This window comes from Silurus aristotelis (assembly GCF_946808225.1).
Source record: "Silurus aristotelis genome assembly, chromosome: 5".
NCBI classification, from domain to species: Eukaryota; Metazoa; Chordata; class Actinopteri; order Siluriformes; family Siluridae; genus Silurus; species Silurus aristotelis.
In genome coordinates, this window is record NC_139578.1 from 9,527,636 (window position 1) to 9,546,944 (window position 19,309).

Sequence of the window (19,309 nt, forward strand, 5' to 3'; positions counted from 1 at the left end):
TATAAATTGGGGCACACTCTTTAGTGTGTATTTCTGATGTTCAATTAAATTTACTTTGTGAAAGTTTCTTCAACACAACATAAAAAAAATTAAATATGCAAAATACAGCAAGATCATTAAACTTTGGCACCAATTCCTCCATGTTGCTAAAATGAGGAGACAACATGGACTATAGAGAAAACTGAGCTGAGCGTTTCTAACTTAAAACCAAGATCTACCCCTCCTCAGAAGGAAACATCTGCTGGACATCTGTAATCCTCTGTAATTCTCTGTTCAAAGCGCAACATGGGCAGAGTGAAACATTTTTTTTTTTTTTTTTTTTTATTTAGTCATGGGTATAGTGATGTCTTTATGTGGGAAGTACAGTCTATAATCACATGAATACCACACACACACCCACCCACCCACACACCCACCCACCCACACACCCACCCACACACACGAGTGATATACTGCAAAATTTTCATATAGCTAATGGGAATCGGGTTTGCAGCTGCTCCTAAACCCCTCATTCCTGTGATTTGTTACAGAAAGCCGCTGTTGCACGATAGCCCCGAGCCGAACATGTGCATGATACGAGCACTAGAGATTGTAAATTATATTCAGATTTTGCTAAAAATGTGTCATTCGAAAGAACTTGCTTGAAATAAGTGTTACACAGAGAAAGGCAAATGCTATTCGTATTACTGTGTCTCGATCTTTGGTGTGTGTTTTTCTGCTTACGATCTGTCAAATCACGTGTCTGAGTGGCTGGCGATGTTCCTTGTTGCAGCAAAGTTCGAATCGACTTTACAAGTCACTGATTTGAACGTTGGTGCGCCTGGCTAGACTCTGTGGAGATTTATCTTTGTCATGTGTTAATTCCATGTGTTGTATGCAATATAAGGTCTCACATTACCACGTATCAGAGTCTGCTCTTTGATGGCAATCTATCAAAATACCACCACACAGGGGTCATTAACCCGAAACAAACACATGACCAAGAGCACCATTACTGTTCACTGAACCTCTGAAAATGACAACTACTAGTGTGTGTTTCTGAGGTAACGTGGTTCTTTTCTAACACTCAGGCAGCCAAAACTGCGATGTTAAAAGGACCGCTTTAAGCTTCCGCCGCTGTATTAAGCCCCATCAAAGCACTTCCTTCCTTGAAGTGTGAAAAAACAAGAGTGATTTACTTACTTGGCGTGAAAGCAAATCTGTGCTTGCATAATTCGCAATACTCCTTTCTGCTGTGTTTCAGCCACTGCACCAAGCTGAAAGAAAAAAAAACAGGAAAGAGATAGAACAGTGTATGAAGGCACATATGGAATAAAGCAGTCAATTCCTGTTAAATTTTTCCCTTCTTTTTTTATTCCCCACGCCGTGCGACCGGCGTTCCAGGCTCGTTCGGCATTACAGCAATCAGGGTTTTTTATGGATGGCTGTATTCGAGTCTTTAAAAAGTGATCATAAATTACGCTAATGCACCAAGATAAACATTTCTGCAAAGTAAAAAGTAGACACACAGCATACAACGCACAATATCACAAGTAGGGCTGCAACAACTAATCGATAAAATCGATAATTAGCTGCTCAAGTTACGGGTTTGTGTGAAGGTAGGATAACAGCCGTCTGGGAAAATGGTCAGACAGTACAAGGTCAATCGTCAGCAGGAAAAAGTGTACATCCCAAGTCATAAAAGGCATGAGGACATTTTATATTAAACGCAACTGTAGCTTGTGTGGTATGGAAGTAACGAAACATCAGCATCATAAACAAAAACTGTAGAATCCTCATCATGTGAAAATAAATGTGTAATGAGGTGCTTTAGTGTAAACTGTTCGGGAGTCGCACTGGATCTGTTCCATCAGGCTGCGCAATCAGCTCGCTCGTTCCTTATCTGTTTTCAAAAGGTGATTTACTGCGGCTTTATTACGTTCAAATGCTTGTTTTAAAAGTTGGTATATATTTTTATATCATTTAAATGTTATACAAAATTTTACTGATTATATATTTTAGATGCTTATATCTTCACAAATGATCAAAATGTGTTTTTCTTTTTTTTTCCTTTTCAAAAAAATATTAAATATAGATTTACATAGATTTATTTTAAGCATGGTTGTCCACTTGCCATCTGCAAAATACAATACAAATGCTGATTTACACAAATTGCTTAACTTTGCATACTCAAATGCTGTTTTTTTCATGGGTTTGTTTTTTTTTTTTAAACAGAAACAAACCAAGCATGAGTGAATTTGTTTAAAGGAAAAATGCCCCATGCACTCAACAAGCAGTCACTATAAGCATTAAAATGGCAAAATTAAATATAATATAAAAATGATAGTTAAACTCTAAACGCTTTTGCATTTTTATGTACAAGTTAATAAGTAAATACCATGAATTAGAGTTTTATATAGTTATAATAAGCAAAATATCAAATGTATTTATTTTTTAACCTGATTAACAGGATTTATTAATCGAAATAATAATATTATTACTAAAACAATCGTTAGTTGCAGTCGTAAACAAGTCTATTAAATGATACCTCTGAAATTGTAATTATATATACAAAAATAAATAACAGAGTAAAACCCAAAAGCTAGAAAAGAGAATGTTCCACGTGTTTTACAAAACACGTTATTCGTTTCCCGAACCCAGCCATTAGGGAGGCACAAGCCAGTGCACTCTTAGTGCCGGTCCCAAGCCCGGATAAATGGTGAGGGTTGCGTTAGGAAGGGCATCCAGCGTAAAACATGTGCCAAATCAAATATGCGGGTCACGAATAAGAATTTCATACCGGATCGGTCGAGGCCCGGGTTAACAACGACCGCCACAGGTATCGTTAGCCAACAGGGTACCGGTGGAAATTGGGCTACTGTTGGCCGAAGGAGGAGGAGGAAGACGCCTACAGAGGCGACAGGGAAAGGAAAAGTGTAGGAGAGTGGAGGTTCGGGTTGGTACTTTAAATGTTGGTACTATGACGGGTAAAGGGAGAGAGGTAGCTGATATGATGGAGAGGAGAAAGGTAGATATGTTGTGTGTTCAGGAGACCAAGTGGAAAGGGAGTAAGGCCAGAAACATTGGAGGTGGGTTTAAACTGTTCTATCATGGTGTGGATGGAAAGAGAAATGGTGTAGGGGTGATTCTGAAGGAAGCGTACAGTAAGAGTGTAGTGGAGGTGAAGAGAGTTTCTGATAGGGTGATGATCGTGAAGGTGGAAGTTGAAGTGATGATGATAAATGTCATCAGTGCCTATGCTCCACAAGTCAGCTGTGAGATGGAGGAGAAGGAAAGATTCTGGAGTGAATTAGATGAAGTGGTAGATGGTGTCCCTAGAAATGAACGATTGTTGATTGGGGCAGACTTTAATGGACATGTAGGTGAGGGGAACAGAGTTGATGAGAAGGTTATGGGTAGGTATGGCCTAAAGGAGAGAAATGTGGAAGGGCAGATGGTGGTAGATTTTGCTAAAAGGATGGAAATGGCAGTGGTGAACACTTATTTCAAGAAGAAGGAGGATCATAGGGTGACGTATAAGAGTGGAGGAAGGTGCACACGGGTGGACTATGTTCTATGTAGGAGATGCAACGTGAAGGAGATTGGAGACTGTAAGGTGCTGGCAGGGGACAGTGTAGCTAGACAGCATCGGATGGTGGTCTGTAGGATGGTTTTGGAGGCAAAGAAGAAGAGGAGGAGAGTAAGGACTGAAAGAAGAATAAGATGGTGGAAACTGAAGGAGGAAGACTGTAGTGTGAGGTTCAGGGAAGAGGTCAGACAGAGGCTCGGTGGTGGTGAAGAGGTGCTGAATGATTGGGAAACTACCGCAGGAGTGATGAGGGAGGCAGCTAGAAAGGTACTTGGTGTGACATCTGGAAATAGAAAGGAAGACAAGGAGAAGTGGTGGTGGAATGAGGAAGTGCAGGGGAGCATAAGGGGAAAGAGGTTAACAAAACAGAAGTGGGATCGACAGGGTGATGAGAAAAGTAGGCAGGAGTACAAGGAGATGCGGCAGCAGGTAAAGAGGGATGTGGCGAAAGCCAAGGAAAAGGCATACGAGGAGCTGTATGAGAGGTTGAACACTAAGGAAGGAGAAAAGGATTTGTACCGATTGGCCCGGCAGAGAGATCGAGCTGGGAAGGATGTGTTGCAAGTTAGAGCAATAAAGGATGGAGATGGAAATGTGTTGACTAGTGAGGAGAGTGTGTTGAGAAGATGGAGGGAGTATTTTGAGCAGCTGATGAACGAGGAAAATGAGAGAGAGAGAAGGTGGGATGATGTGGAGTTAGTAAAGCAGGAAGTGGATAGGATTAGTAAGGAGGAAGTGAGAGCAGCGATTAAGAGGATGAAGAGTGGAAAGTCGGTTGGACCAGATGACATACCGGTAGAAGCGTGGAGATGTTTAGGAGAGATGGCAGTGGAGTTTTTAACCAGATTGTTTAACAAGATTTTGGAAGGTGAGAGGAAGCCTGAGGAATGGAGAAGGAGTGTGCTGGTACCGATCTTTAAGCATAAGGGAGATGTGCAGACCTGCAGTAACTACAGGGGAATAAAGTTGATCAGCCACACCATGAAGTTATGGGAAAGAGTAGTGGAAGCCAGGCTGAGAGAAGAGGTGACCATCTGTGAGCAACAGTATGGTTTCATGCCGAGGAAGAGCACCACAGATGCCTTATTTGCTTTGAGAACGTTGATGGAGAAGTATAGAGAAGGACAGAAGGAGCTGCATTGTGTATTTGTGGATTTAGAGAAAGCGTACGACAGGGTGCCGAGAGAGGAGTTGTGGTATTGTATGAGGAAGTCAGGTGTGTCAGAGAAGTATGTGAGGGTGGTGCAGGACATGTATGAGGACAGTGTGACAGCAGTGAAGTGTGCAGTAGGAACGACAGACTGGTTCAAGGTGAAGGTTGGACTGCATCAAGGATCGGCCCTGAGCCCTTTCTTGTTTGCAGTGGTGATGGACAGGTTGACGGACAAGGTCAGACAGGAGTCTCCCTGGACTATGATGTTTGCGGATGATATTGTGATTTGTGGTGAGAGTAGTGAGCAGGTTGAGAAGAGCCTGGAGAGGTGGAGGTACGCGCTGGAGAGGAGGAGAATGAAAGTCAGTAGGAGTAAGACAGAGTATATGTGCGTAAATGAGAGGGAGGGCAGTGGAGGGGTGCGGTTACAGGAAGAAGAGGTGAAGAAGGTGGAGAAGTTAAGGTACCTGGGGTCAACAGTGCAAAGTAATGGAGAGTGTGTTAGGGAAGTGAAGAAAAGAGTGCAGGCAGGGTGGAGTGGGTGGAGAAGAGTGACAGGAGTGATTTGTGATAGTAGAGTATCTGCAAGAATGAAAGGAAAAGTTTATAGGACTGTGGTGAGACCTGCGATGTTGTATGGATTAGAGACAGTGGCATTGAGTAAAAGGCAGGAGGCGGAGCTGGAGGTAGCAGAGCTGAAGATGTTGAGGTTTTCGTTGGGAGTGATGAGGATGGACAAGATTAGAAATAAGTTTATTAGAGGAACAGCGCATGTTGGACGTTTTGGTGACAAGGTGAGGGAGGCGAGATTGAGATGGTTTGGACATGTGCAGAGGAGGGACATGAATTATATCGGTAGGAGAATGCTGAGGATGGAGCCACCAGGGAGGAGGAAAAGAGGAAGACCAAGGAGGAGGTTCATGGATGTGGTGAGGGAAGACATGCAGGTAGTTGGTGTAAAAGAGGCAGATGTAGAGGACAGGGTGGTATGGAGACGGATGATCCGCTGTGGCGACCCCTAATGGAAGCAGCCGAAAGAAAAAGAAGAAGAAGAAGAAGTTATTTGTTTCCCGAAGCTTTGTTGGCGAGGGCCGAGTTGGTTCGGATGGATGATCTTTAGAGATTATAACACCCTGTGTGTCGTAGCAACCTGTTTACTGTTTTACCCTGCCCCATTACTGAGCCAGACTCATCCCAAATACCAAGAAATACCAATCCCATTGTCACACTGCCACACACACACACAGCTGCTGCAGTAAAGTGGGTCAGGCTAAATAGCTATAACCTTCAATCATTTTTACTGTACAGGCAGACAAAGGACAGAAATCTGTGTATTACTGTATACATGAATTAATGGTAGTTGTTCAATTAGAATTAATATACTATATAAACTGAAAGAACTGGGATAGTGTGGGAAAATTGTTTCCCTCTGACAAAATGGGAAAACAATTAACTAATGAACAATTGCGTTATTACACATTTATTTTACAGGGCAAAAAAATTGTGCAGGCAAAAGCCACATGCTCAATTACACATGAGCTGTGCAGGTTGGCAGTCAAAACCCTCCCTGTTTTCGCCCCCACTAGTGACGCATTCTGGGTAATAGCACTGTTACATGCTTAAGAAGAACCCAGTGACCCTGCAGCCATTTGCTAGTAAATAATCAAACGCTATAACGAGACATTTTGAAACTCATTGTACTATGGCCACGTTATAGTAAAGCAGCAATAAAGATTGCTGTGCTGCCCCTTTTTTTTCCTCTTTTTTTTTCGTTGGAGTGTTGGTGGTGGTTTACACAGTGTTACAATCCATCCTGTGTGCTTTTTATATATTTATTGGATTATTAAATCTTTGATTTACACTATATGGGTAAAAGTTTGTGGTCACCTGACCCAAAGATTTGTATTTGCTTTTCAAACGTTCCACATTTATTCCACAATTGCTGTTATAATGACCTCCACTCTTCTGGGAAGGTGTTCCTCTGGATGTTGGAGTGTGCTTTGTGTTCATTTAGCTGCAAAGGTGTTAGTAAAGTCAGGTACTGATGGAGGATGAAGAGGCAGTCAGTGTTCTAATTTATTAGGTTTTAGGTCATAGCAGGCCACTCAAGATCTTCCACTCCAACCTACAGTACAGACCAAAAGTTTGGACACACCTTCTCATTCAAAGAGTTCTCTTAATTTTTATGACTATGAAAATTGTAGAGTCACACTGAAGGCATCAAAACTATGAATTAACATGTGGAATTATATATGGAATTATATACATAACAAAAAAGTGTGAAAAAACTGAAAAATGTCATATTCTAGGTTCTTCAAAGTAGCCACCTTTTGCTTTGATTACTGCTTTGCACACACTTGGCATTCTCTTGATGAGCTTCAAGAGGTAGTCACCTGAAATGGTTTTCACTTCACAGGTGTGCCCTGTCAGGTTTAATAAGTGTGATTTCTTGCCTTATGAATAGGGTTGGGACCATCAGTTGTGTTGTGCAGAAGTCAGGTGGATACACAGCTGATAGTCCTACTGAATAGACTGTTAGAATTTGTATTATGGCAAGAAAAAAGCAGCTAAGTACAGAAAAACGAGTGGCCATCATTACTTTAAGAAATGATGGTCAGTCAGTCCGAAAAATTGGGAAAACTTTGAAAGTGTCCCCATGTGCACTCACAAAAACCATCAAGCACTACAAAGAAACTGGCTCACATGCGGACCGCCCCAGGAAAGGAAGACCAAAAATCACCTCTGCTGCGGAGGATAAGTTCATCCGAGTCACCAGCCTCAGAAATCGCAGGTTAACAGCAGCTCAGATTAGAGACCAGGTCAATGGCACACAGAGTACTAGCAGCAGACACATCTCTACAACAACTGTTAAGAGGAGACTGTGTGAATCAGGCCTTCATGGTAGAATATCTGCTAGGAAACCACTGCTAAAGAAAGGCAACAAGCAGAAGAGACTTGTTTGGGCTAAAGAACAAAATTAATGGACATTAGACCAGTGGAAATCTGTGCTTTGGTCTGATGAGTCCAAATTTGAGATCTTTGGTTCCAACCACCGTGTCTTTGTGCGACGCAGAAAAGGTGAACGGATGGACTCTACATGCCTGGTTCCCACCGTGAAGCATGGAGGAGGAGGCGTGATGGTGTGGGGGTGCTTTGCTGGTGACACTGTTGGGGATTTATTTAAAATTGAAGGTATACTGAACCAGCATGGCTACCACAGCATCTTGCAGCGGCATGCTATTCCATCCGGTTTGCGTTTAGTTAGACCATCATTTATTTTTCAACAGGAAAATGACCCCAAACACACCTCCAGGCTGTGTAAGGGCTATTTGACCAAGAAGGAGAGTGATGGGGTGCTGTGCCAGATGACCTGGCCTCCACAGTCACCGGACCTGAACCCAATCGAGATGGTTTGGGGTGAGCTGGACCGCAGAGAGAAGGCAAAAGGGCCAACAAGTGCCAAGCATCTCTGGGAACTCCTTCAAGACTGTTGGAAGACCATTTCAGGTGACTACCTCTTAAAGCTCATCAAGAGAATACCAAGAGTGTGCAAAGCAGTAATCAAAGCAAAAGGTGGCTACTTTGAAGAACCTAGAATATGACATTTTTCAGTTGTTTCACACTTTTTTGTTATGTATATAAATCCACATGTTAATTCATAGTTTTGATGCCTTCAGTGTGAATCTACAATTTTCATAGTCATGAAAATGAAGAAAACTCTTTGAATGAGGTGTCCAAACTTTTGGTCTGTACTGTATGTAAAGCATATCTTCATGTAGCTGACTTTTGGGTCTCCTTGTCCAAATAAAGGTAACATTCTACACAATTGTGCCTACAACTTTGGGGTAACAGTTTGAGGAGGAACCACATATGACAATACTTTTGTCCCTATTGTACATGTTTTAATTTGTGTTCCTCTTTTAATATTCACCTCATTTAAACCTACAGTTGTTTTTTTATACTAGTTTACACAATCCACAACAGCACTCTGTAACCAGATGCGTGTCTTCCATGTTTGATTGCAGCTGTTATTGGTCCTGGTCTCTGAAGCATCCTACATTTTCCTACATTTATAGTATGAAGGACTACTATTGATTCTGCCAACCCTCATGCTGCAGAATTTAACACTTAGTGTATAAAACTCAACTGCATCTTTTAAAATGCTTTTAATTCATTTCGGTTGTTATAATTTCTTTCAATAACTAAAATTTGGAGACACGTCTCTATTCTCTGTTTAAATGAAGAAGAGTTTGGTAAAGCACAGGTGAAGTCAAAGTCATATTTATTTATTTATTTATTTTTTAAAGGGGAAAATAAATAAATAATAAAAAAAGATTCATTAAAAAAATAAATTAATTACAATTCAAAAAAGTTTTATTATTATAAAAGTTAATTTTTTAATTTGATGGTTTAGTTAGATTTTTGTTATCTTTTAGTTTTTGGGATTGTGAGGAAGAAAACCAAACGCAAGCGTGTATCCTGATATCTGCAGGTTCATGTAACACCCCCCCAAAAAAAAAAAACACTACTAATATGCAAATAATGGCTCAGCCTTTAAATGCAAAAAATTCAGGTATTGAATTCACCAAGCCATTTTCTCATTGTGGACAGAGAATAAAGACTAGGTATTATATTGTGTCCTGAAAACTGAAAGCATAAACACAGAGCACAACAATGAGCTGAGAAGGTCAAGCTTGATTCATTATACTTATACAGTAACGCCTGAACTCACAGTACTTACCATTCTTGGTGAATGAATTTAATACTTCCAGTGCAGACACAAGGATGGTAGAGGGGTTTGTCCTGAGTTCCCTCAGAACGACACACTCGACATATATCAGCTGCAGAGCAGAAAAGATCAGAGAATTAACCTGCAGCAATAACTGACACTAACAGATTTAACACTGCTGTTCTTCACATTCATTAGAGGGAACCCTTTATTAGATGTTAAATATGACTGATTACAGGACAATACTATGGCAACGTCACAGTACATTATCTCACGTCTCTTCGCATGTTCCATTTGATGAAAACGCAACCTGTGGCCCGGTCGTACTAAATGATGGTTGACGTGCATCCTTTCACGTTTCTACCTTTCCAATCATTGCTCAGCGATGACTTCAGAATTAACCAGCAAATCAGTTGTCATATGAGTCTAAAATCCAGACGTATGGGATGTTCTACGCACAGTTCGGCAGCGTATCCTACAGATACACGTGAGCGGTCAAGTCAAGTCGGCTTCTTTGTCTTTCCAACAATGGACAGTTCATAGTAAAATGAAACAGCATTTCTGTAGGACCAAGGTCCTGCACAAGACAACATAAATTGACAAAAAGTGAAACCACACAAGAAACTAACCAGGGCACGATATCACGTGCACGTGCGCGACCTGTTGTGACGCTGCAGCACCGAACCAGTAGAGAAGATTTGTGTTAGTGCATGTGGATTTGTTCATATAATATATATTGTATATAAACGTGTAAAAGATCCAAGTGAATGAAATGCGTGCGCAATATGCTTCTTTAACCAACTGTGTACTGTTTTCTATGCTTGGACATACGGTAGTAAAAACATGTCTGTATGTCTTGTTTCAACACTGTTCCTGAAGGTCACCTGAAGGTCACCCGGGCACTATTGGTTTTCTCTAAACTGGGAACAGAACTATGTTCTGGCAAACTTGGCCAATAAAACTAACTGATTGTTATGATGAAGGGCTTTGAACCACAGTCCATTCTCGAATCTGACTTGTTAGAAGGTGCTGATCAATCACAATGTGGTATATCAGCTCCACCGTCTGTGAACAAAAAGCTCTACAAAGGGTGGTCAAAACCCCCCAACGCATTACTGGCACCACCACTACCTTCCACTGAGCACCTGCACCACAGCTGTTTATGCAGAGCACGCATCATCAAGGACTCCATACCTCCCGGTCACAAACTGTTCAACCTCCCTCCATCAAGAAGGAGACACAGGAACAAACACACCACAACCAGTTGGTTCAGAGCCAGCTTTTTTCCATCAACCATCAGCCTTGAGAACTCCAAACTCTACATCGCTTGGACACGGTGAATAACTTTTATAAGTCAGTAAATGTATGCACACGAGATTGAGATGGTTCGGACATGTACAGAGGAGGGATATGGGGTATATCAGTAGGAGAATGCTGAGGATGGAGCCGGAAGGAAGGAGGAAAAGAGGAAGACCAAAGAGGAAGTTTATGGATGTGGTGATGGGGTTTGAAAGAGGCAGATGTAGAAGACAGGGGGGTATTTAGATGGATGATCCTGATGACAGAAAAAGGAACAGAGGAAGAAACACATCTTGCACTATTATAATATTAGGTGTGTACATGGTACTTGCTCACCTGCTTCTTCATTTATAAGTGTGCAAAGCTTTTATATTTGTCGATCAGCTTCTGCACATTTGTTTACACTGCCCAGAGCCTTTATATTTATTTACTGTACATATACATACATATACATACACACACACACACTGCATGTTGTACATACAGTTACATATTTATCTGCAATTGTCAGTTTGCAGTGTACCTGTAGTACTGTGCAATGTCAAGTTATCTATCTATCTATCTATCATTGAAATGATAGGCATCGTTTACATGTTAACTAATTAATATCGTCACCTAGCAACGAATGAGTTGACGGTGTCTCCTGAGCATAATTCATGGTAAAAATAAATATATGATGTGAGTTGTATTGGTGGTGTGTGTTTGTGTGTGGGTGTGAAAGAAACTCAATTACTTAGGCGAAGTTTCTAGAAGGCTGGGGGCACGTTTTTAATACCCGACCGTCGTTGGTACTCGGTTAACTAACTAGCTAGCTAGCTAAACTCCCATTATAACATATGAGCAAAATAACATTTGAAACATAGGCGAATAACTCTTAGCGGAAATGAGGGAAAGAGGAAAAAGCTCGAACAGGTCAATAATGTAGGGCCCCACATAGACCTCCTCGCATGCTAGCTAAGCCAGCTAACCTAGCATAACCAGAGGTAGCAAAGTCCGGGCCACACACGGACATTAACGAGTGCTGGGGGTTTATTTAGTTGTTTGTTTGTTGTTTTAGAAATCCAACAAACCGATTAGAGCAGCGGGATGCAGTTTATTTCTTTAGATATATTTCCCACTAGGTTAAAGGTGTTCTCGAGGACTGTACCTTCTTCTCCAGTGTCCATCTTGTAGCTACTCCGTGACGCACTGTTCCGCTTCGGTCAAAGCATAAAGCCCGTGGAGCGGCGACGGCGGCTCGCAGATTCCGCTACCATTTAAAGCAAAACATTTGGCGTAGAACAGCAGCCGAGCACCGGGGGCTTTTATGTGCTTGTCACCCCCTCAGAACACCGGCAAAGTGTGTGTTCAGTAAGATGTCAAGCTTCCTATTACAAGTCGACAACACGTTACTGCCTCCATCACCGCGCTACAAACAGTTAAGGAGCCCAACAGCGGCCTTTACAGGCTGCACGCACACATTTCACTGTAACGCATACACGACACACGATGACGCACGAGATCGGGGTTGCCAGGTCCATCATTTTCACCCATGTAAAAGAAAAAAAATAAATAAAAAGAAACACAGACATACCCACCACAGTGAAATTCTTTCTTTGCATATCCGAGCGATGTTAGGAAGCTAGGAGCACATAAGCCCATTGGGGACCCAAGAGAGGCATATTGGTGATACCAGGGCTTTTGAACCCCTGACCTTCTGATCAGTAACCATTAAGACACACTTGAAACCTGCTCCAGCATGACAATGCTGCTAAGCACAAAGCCAGATCAATAAAGAGAATGAATAAATAGACATTCAGTGACACCCAGACAAGGATGGGTTCCTTTTTTGACTCTGGTTCCTCTCAAGGCCTTCGTCCTCATACCAGGTCAGAGGTACTATGTTGCCTTTTGTTGCCAAGCGAATTAAATAGCATATGGTTTACATGATTGAGTGGAAGTGCTTGAGGGGCCTGCTATAAAGGTCTGACCTCAACCTGCTCACACTACATCAGTACCTGATTTTACTTATACCCATGTGGCTGAATAAACACAAATCTCCACAAGCACACTCCAAAATCTAGTGGCACATCTTCCCAGAAGAGTGGAGGGAACTATAGCAGCAAATAGGGACTAAATGTGGAATAGGGCGTTCAAAAAGAACATCATGATCGTATGGTTGGGTGTCCACAAACTTTTGTCCATATAGTATACAAAACAGGACAGTACAGGTTCAGTCCAAAATTGTATTTAATAAAGTATACAATTACAAAAATTAAGTTGTTGTAATGTACAATCAGTATATTTTTCCTGAATATAACTTCAGACTTAAATTATGAACACTGGAAGACCATTTGATCAGATTCACCTTGAATAGAAATTTACAAATCAATTTAAATAATCTAGCCAGCTAACCAGTTGGCTATAATGTGAGTGTCGCTTTTTCTGGAACTATTTCTGTTCACTGTGGAAACGTAAATAATAAATTTTCCCGTATAAATTAATAAACAAAAATTTTTATTTACAGATATTGTCATTTATACTTATACATTTTTGTATATTTATAATAACCTCAAATTTGGACCTTCAGATAAATGCTGAAATAATCAATCTCACACGATCAAGAATGCTGTTTTACTAAATATCAGTATTTCAGAGTAACAGCACAAATGTTTGTGATAATTTATTTTATATAGACAATTAACACGAGATTTATATGAATTTACCAACGTGTCAGACACCGTGTGACTACATATTTTGTTTATTTAGGTTTAATGCACAGAATAGCTCGAATAGACTCGCTCAATTTGCCAACACTAACAACTGTTAATTTAATGAAGAACTGTGTTGTACGTTTTGTCCATTTAAAGTTTAATTTCATGGTGTAGAGATCATTCCTGCTATCACTTACACTACAGCAGCTATAAACAACTATCCTCCATCAAACCTTTTATTTACTCCCGTGTTGCATGATATCCTGAAGAATTTCCATTGTCAGAAAACTAAATTTAACATTAATCTATTAACATTGTGTCTATTTTGATATTAGAAAAAGTCAAGTTTTGGTTTTTCGTTAAAGAAATAATACCATAGCTTGCAGCCACATTTTTATTGCAATTTTTATGCATTGAAAACCTGAATAAACAACACATCTCAATCACCAATTAGCATAAAAACTTCCATTTTGACATCGTCATAGATGATTTTTGTCTCCACTGTTGTTCAGCAGCTTTGCCGTTGAAGCGTGAGATTTGAAAGTCTTGGCATCGTATACCCACACTGTGTCAATTCCCTCTCCGGTCACGTGATCAGGAGTCCATGTGGGAAAGGGGAAGCGGCAGGCCACCACTCGGGCTGAGGACTGAAGCTCCATCTGAAGCTTAGCTTCCAGCTGCTCCATCTGTGGGTCCACAATCATCATTACAATCAGATTGTGATTATAATTACCATCAATCAGTCTCTTAGTCTCAGCAAGGCCACAATTCCTCAGGGTTCCAATTTTTACATTGGAAAGGAGCGATTCTGGTCGGCTCCACACTTTCTTTCTGGCTGCATACCTAATCACTTTATTTTGCTACAAGACTGACAAGACTACTGACTAGGATTTGAGATGCAAATTGCTCGGCTATGTTTTCATCAGTACAAACCAACAGAAGCAGATAACTTATCTACATGACTCTACACAGAATATGAATGGAATTTTTTTCACTTTTTTTCCACCCTTATTTACTACTGCTGAGTAATATCAATACTCAAACATTAGTTTATTCTTACCATTTGTGGAACTCCAAAAATGATGACATTAGAGTACTGGGAAAAACTGACCTATGAAAGACAGAAATAATACATTTATAAATGTAATACATTCAGTGTTAATTGAACGGAATAAATCTGAGGTTCAACATCATTGAACTGCCGACACGCTTCGTCCTAGTTAATAACCGTTTATCTTTATTAACGTAACAAATGACGTGTTTGTTATTCGCTAGATCAGGGGGGTCAAACTCAATTGCACAGGGGGCAAAAAACTCAAAGCACACTTTTAGTCACGGGCCAAAAAGGATAAACATTTATTGAACACACTAAAACAATGTTGTTGTTTTTTTACATAAATACAAATTAAAAAATACCGGAATATTATTCCAGAATAAATAAACTTCAACTTTAAATAACTTAAAATATTTTGCTCTCCATAAAAATATATCCAGTCAAAATTATACAAAAAAACCTGAAAAATAAATAAAAAATTGTGCTTTTAAGTTAATGTTAAAACAATCAGATTTCTTTACTCTTATGCCATTTTATAAAAAATAATCTTAAACTTTAAATAAACGCAAAATATTTTGCTCTTCATAAAAATATCCCCTGTCAAACACCAGACGTCTCACAGCTTCATCATGCAGCTCCTTAGAAACTCTCCCTCAGTAAATAACCTGCTGATGTGACTCTGATTTTGATCTGTTTTCACACCAACTTCACTTTGTGATTTTGCTCTGGTGAAAAACGTCTGCTGAAATGTCAGATTCTTCTTTAACTCCTACTTTCTGTATCTTCTGCTCTGCATTCAGGTTTTTCAGCTTCTCCTGATGTTTTGTCTCATAGTTCCGTCTTAGATTAAATTCCTTAATCACAGCCACATTATAAGACACACGTGTTTACCGGCAGTGTCAGTAAACATATACTCAGAATCCCATCGGTTTTGAAAAGCTTTGTTTTCACAATCAACTTTTCTCTTCACCACTGTGAGGCGCTGTTTCACAATAACTGTACAATAGGGTTAAATACATCAACAGAAGCTCGACTTGATTGACGCTGGAATGTTCCCAGGTAATCTAGCGTTCGGTAAGGGAGCTGGAGAGTCGCGATTATTGATTCATCTTGTAATGGAAGTGTCTCAGTCTAAAACACACTGAACTCAGTGGTCATCACTGTAAGACTATTTTGCAAAGTGTTGGTGGTCCTCGAGTTACGATGGATCGACTCACGATTTTTCGATCTTGCAATGACGATAGCGATACAAAATAATAATTAGAAAAAATCTTTTTTTCAAATTGTCGTGCGCCATTTTAATTTCCGTACGATATTTCATATCGAGTTCGGTTGTTTCGGTGTTAAAGCGCGTACGTGCGTTTTGTTGCATCAAAGACCAAATGTAACTACTTTTTATCTCCGAACACTGAAACGGAGCACATCTGGCTCCGCCCTTCCACGCGCCCCTTGCTGCATACTTATATACTGCAGTTTATACGTTACGGTAGTGTAAATTGCTCTGTTTTGCTAAATAAGTTACTGTAATTAACAAATTATAGAATACTACCCCATATACTACCCCATAATGATTCCTGAGTAGGCGAGAACAGTGGTCCCCAACCTTTTTTGCGCCACGGACCTGTTTCATGTCAGACAATATTTTCACGGAGCGGCCTTTTGACCAATTGACCGGTGCCGGTCCGCAGCCCAGGGGTTGGGGACCACTGGGCTAGACCACTTCTGGACTTACGATATTTAGTTACAATAGTGTCAATGTAAAGCATCTCCATCATCACTCTGGGACTACCTGGAAATGTAGATAGAAGAACCCCAGACACCCCGAAATGTGCTCTGTTCTTATCCTTGGCTTTACCTTCCACAGGTCCGAGATATAAAAAGAGGTGTGTCGATGAACCCCTTGTCTCCACGCTCTGTAACGGGAGTACCACACCAACCACGGATTCAGCTCAAAGCCCACGGACCTGAAACCCTTTCTCGCTGCAGCGATCACCTGTGGCAGACAGAAAGACTGCAAGGTCATGCACGGAAAGTCGTTTTACAGCTTGTAAAATCTTTATGCACCATACGATACACTTTTTCTTACAATGGCATTCGAAACAACGTGATGCATTTGACATATAATGAAATGACAAACCCCTAGCCGGGATTAAATGTCTTCTTTTGCAATTTGTAGGTAAACTAAAACATGAAAGAAGGTTGAAATGTTAACACTTTAAAACATTTACACATCTTTATGGTAAAAGTGTAAAAGTACAGTATGTGGTGTGCTGTGATGGTACATCACTGCTGTACACATGGTGTCACCAGAACAGGCTCTGGATCCAATGACCAGGATTATGCAGTTACTGAGCAATGATGAATGAATGAATATACAAGATTATATACAGTACAGACCAACAGGATGGTCTGTGTGCCATAATGCAGTCATCTGTGCATTCTTGTGAATAATTTGGTAGAAAGATTGAGGCTGAAGTATCAGATGTGCACTGTAGTAAACTATATGGTACTATGGAATCGATTCAAAATCAGAGTCGAGTCCAAACAATCTCTTTAGGAACTGGAGTTGACTACGACCAGTCTCATCAGGAATTGGATCCGACTCCGATCAGTCTCATTAGGAATCAGATCAGACTCCGATCAGTTTAATCAAGTATCGGATCCATCTCTGCTCAGTTTCATCAGCAATCGGATCCGACTCCAATCAGTTTCATCGGAATTCGAATCCGACTCCGACCGGTTTAATCAGGAATCGGATCAGACTCCGATCATTATCATTAGGAATCGGATCTGACCAGTCTCATCTGGAATAGGACCCGACTTTGATCAGTTTCATCAAGAATCGGATCAGACTCCGATCCGTTTAATCAGATCAGACTCCGATCAGGTGCATATCAAGTATCGGATCCGACTCCGATCAGTCTCATTAAGGATCAGACCTGAATCCAATCAGTTTCATCGGGATTCGAATCCGACAACAATCAGTCTCATTAGGAATCGGATCCTACTCCAATCAGATGCATCAGGAATCGGATCAGACTCTGATCAGTTTAATCAAGAATTGAATCAGATTTCGATCAGTTTCATCAAGTATCGGATCAGACTCTTTAGGAATCAGATCCGACTCCGATCAGTCTCATCATGAATCGGATCAAGCTCCGATCAGTTTCATCTGGAATCGGACCCGACTACGATCAGTCTCAATAGGAATCGAATCGGACCCCTATCATTCGCACTAGAAATTTTCTGAACGGAACAAACCCAAAGCGTGTCTCATGTAAAAACAACATTGGAAATGACTTACTATCCGTCCATCGCCACTTCCAATGTCCACGAGGGTCCCCGATCTTGACTGTAAGACACTGAGGACATTTTTGACCTGTGTGTTTGTCGCAGGGACGAACGGGAGACAAATCTTCCTCAGCGCCGGAGCAATAAAAGGTCCAGTTACCGCATATAGAGCGACCAGCGAGCCTCCGAGCGCACAGGTGGCAATGAACCCCACACGTTTCCTAAAGTTACTGTCCCTGTTTTCCCCCTGAGCCGCCCCTCCGTCACCCTCGAATCCAGACATGACCTCTGATTGAGTCAGCAGATACTTTCCAAATGGCTTCCTTAAGTGCACTAAGTGTCTCTAAGAGATCTTACAGTAATATAGCCTACATGACTTACACGAGATACAAACGATATAAAGCTTTATGATCTGAAATTTAAAAAATCACCAGTCTAAGATGTGTGCGCCTAAATATCTCCCGATATGCTACATCTGATTGTACCATTGGTTCCGCGTTGAACAAGGATAAGTCTTTACCGTTAAAGATCAACAAAATAGAAATAATATAGAATAGCATTCTTGTTATTATAGTGCATGTTGTGTGACAGCTATTGGATGCAAAGAAAATCTTCATTCTTTGTATAAGAAAAATTTTATTTGAAATGTAAAAAGTTCCTCTTATTGGCCACGTGGTGGCACCAAATCCCACGCGATGGTATTTTAATGTACAGTGTTAATTAATGCGGAAATTATAACTCAGATAAAAGAAAGAAAGAAAGAAAGAAAGAAAGAAAGAAAGAAAGAAAGAAAGAAAGAAAGAAAGAAAGAAAGAAAGAAAGCATTTAATCCACCATATTCTTAATCTTAATCATAACCAGGCGGTTTATCATCTTTCTGAACTTCTACCGAGCTCAGAGAACGAGAACTTTAAGACATAAGTACAGTATTTCCCACCAGGCAATCCACCTCATGAACACTTGGGCTCGTGTCAAATATATTTGAAAGCACTGACTGAAAAAATCTTTCCCTTTCTTGAATTTGTTCAATTTGTACCTAGAAGCATCTGCGCCAAAATAAATATTGCTTTAAGATTATTAGGTGGATGTGTCAATTAAAATTTGTTGAAATTGTGGAAAATGAAAAATACTTATTTAAGTAATAGTTCTGGGCAACCAGTGAAAAGTTCACGTTCTTCTAAAATATTGATAATAGAATTGATAATTAATAATAGTATAATAACCTAATGTTAATATACAGAACAGAGAGGCTCAAACTAGGTCTTTGTGTCTGTCATACCATATATGAGAAGAGGAATGGGGGGATTGATGATCATTTAATTGATCATTTAAAAATTTTAACTGCATAAAATGGAAATTAAAATGAAATGAAGAGAATATAATAAAATTTGGCTTCTTTGATGTGCATGTGTACTTTATAATGCAGGTACAGTACACATACAAGAGGACATTTTCTTTTGAAATGTCTGGTAAGACAATATTTTATTTACTAAAATCAATTTGAAGGGAATGTGTCAAGAAG

General features: G+C 40.3%; 2 protein-coding genes across 4 annotated transcripts in view; both read right to left on the minus strand.

The window, feature by feature from the left end:
• Nucleotides 1-12,246, minus strand: part of marchf6 (membrane-associated ring finger (C3HC4) 6) — a 28,615-nt gene extending 16,369 nt beyond the window's left edge. The window contains exons 1-3 of one of the 2 annotated variants that reach the window (XM_083541977.1): nt 11,897-12,246; nt 9,463-9,562; nt 1,183-1,256 (exon numbers count right to left, since the gene is read on the minus strand). In XM_083541977.1, the coding sequence (XP_083398103.1) occupies nt 1,183-1,256; nt 9,463-9,562; nt 11,897-11,915 (193 nt within the window). In that variant the 5' untranslated portion in view covers nt 11,916-12,246. The remainder of the gene's footprint in view (nt 1-1,182; nt 1,257-9,462; nt 9,563-11,896) is intronic. The other variant, XM_083541978.1, reaches the window with a different exon arrangement.
• Nucleotides 12,247-12,960: 714 nt separating this feature from the next.
• On the minus strand, nt 12,961-18,275 carry atpsckmt (fATP synthase c subunit lysine N-methyltransferase). Of its 2 annotated transcripts, none has more exons than XM_083542051.1 (4): nt 17,801-18,275; nt 16,286-16,489; nt 14,503-14,553; nt 12,961-14,128 (listed from the first exon to the last, which is right to left on the minus strand). In XM_083542051.1, the coding sequence occupies exons 1-4, from the start codon at nt 18,068-18,070 to the stop codon at nt 13,922-13,924; spliced, it is 732 nt and encodes a 243-aa protein (XP_083398177.1). In that variant the 5' UTR covers nt 18,071-18,275; the 3' UTR covers nt 12,961-13,921. The 2 variants fall into 2 exon arrangements, with proteins under 2 accessions (XP_083398177.1, XP_083398178.1); XM_083542052.1 differs by having other exon boundaries at nt 16,352-16,489; nt 17,801-18,272.
• Between the last annotated feature and the right edge of the window lie 1,034 nt (nt 18,276-19,309).

Excerpts from the sequence above, each read along its gene's own strand:
- atpsckmt (XM_083542051.1), bottom strand. The coding sequence starts at position 18,070 with ATGTCTGGATTCGAGGGTGACGGAGGGGCGGCTCAGGGGGAAAACAGG. Across the intron at positions 16,490-17,800 it reads GAAGTGGCGATGGACGGATA|GTGATCGCTGCAGCGAGAAA; the intron begins GTAAGTCATTTC and ends TGTCTGCCACAG. Across the intron at positions 14,554-16,285 it reads TCTTCTATCTACATTTCCAG|GTCAGTTTTTCCCAGTACTC; the intron begins GTAGTCCCAGAG and ends TGTCTTTCATAG.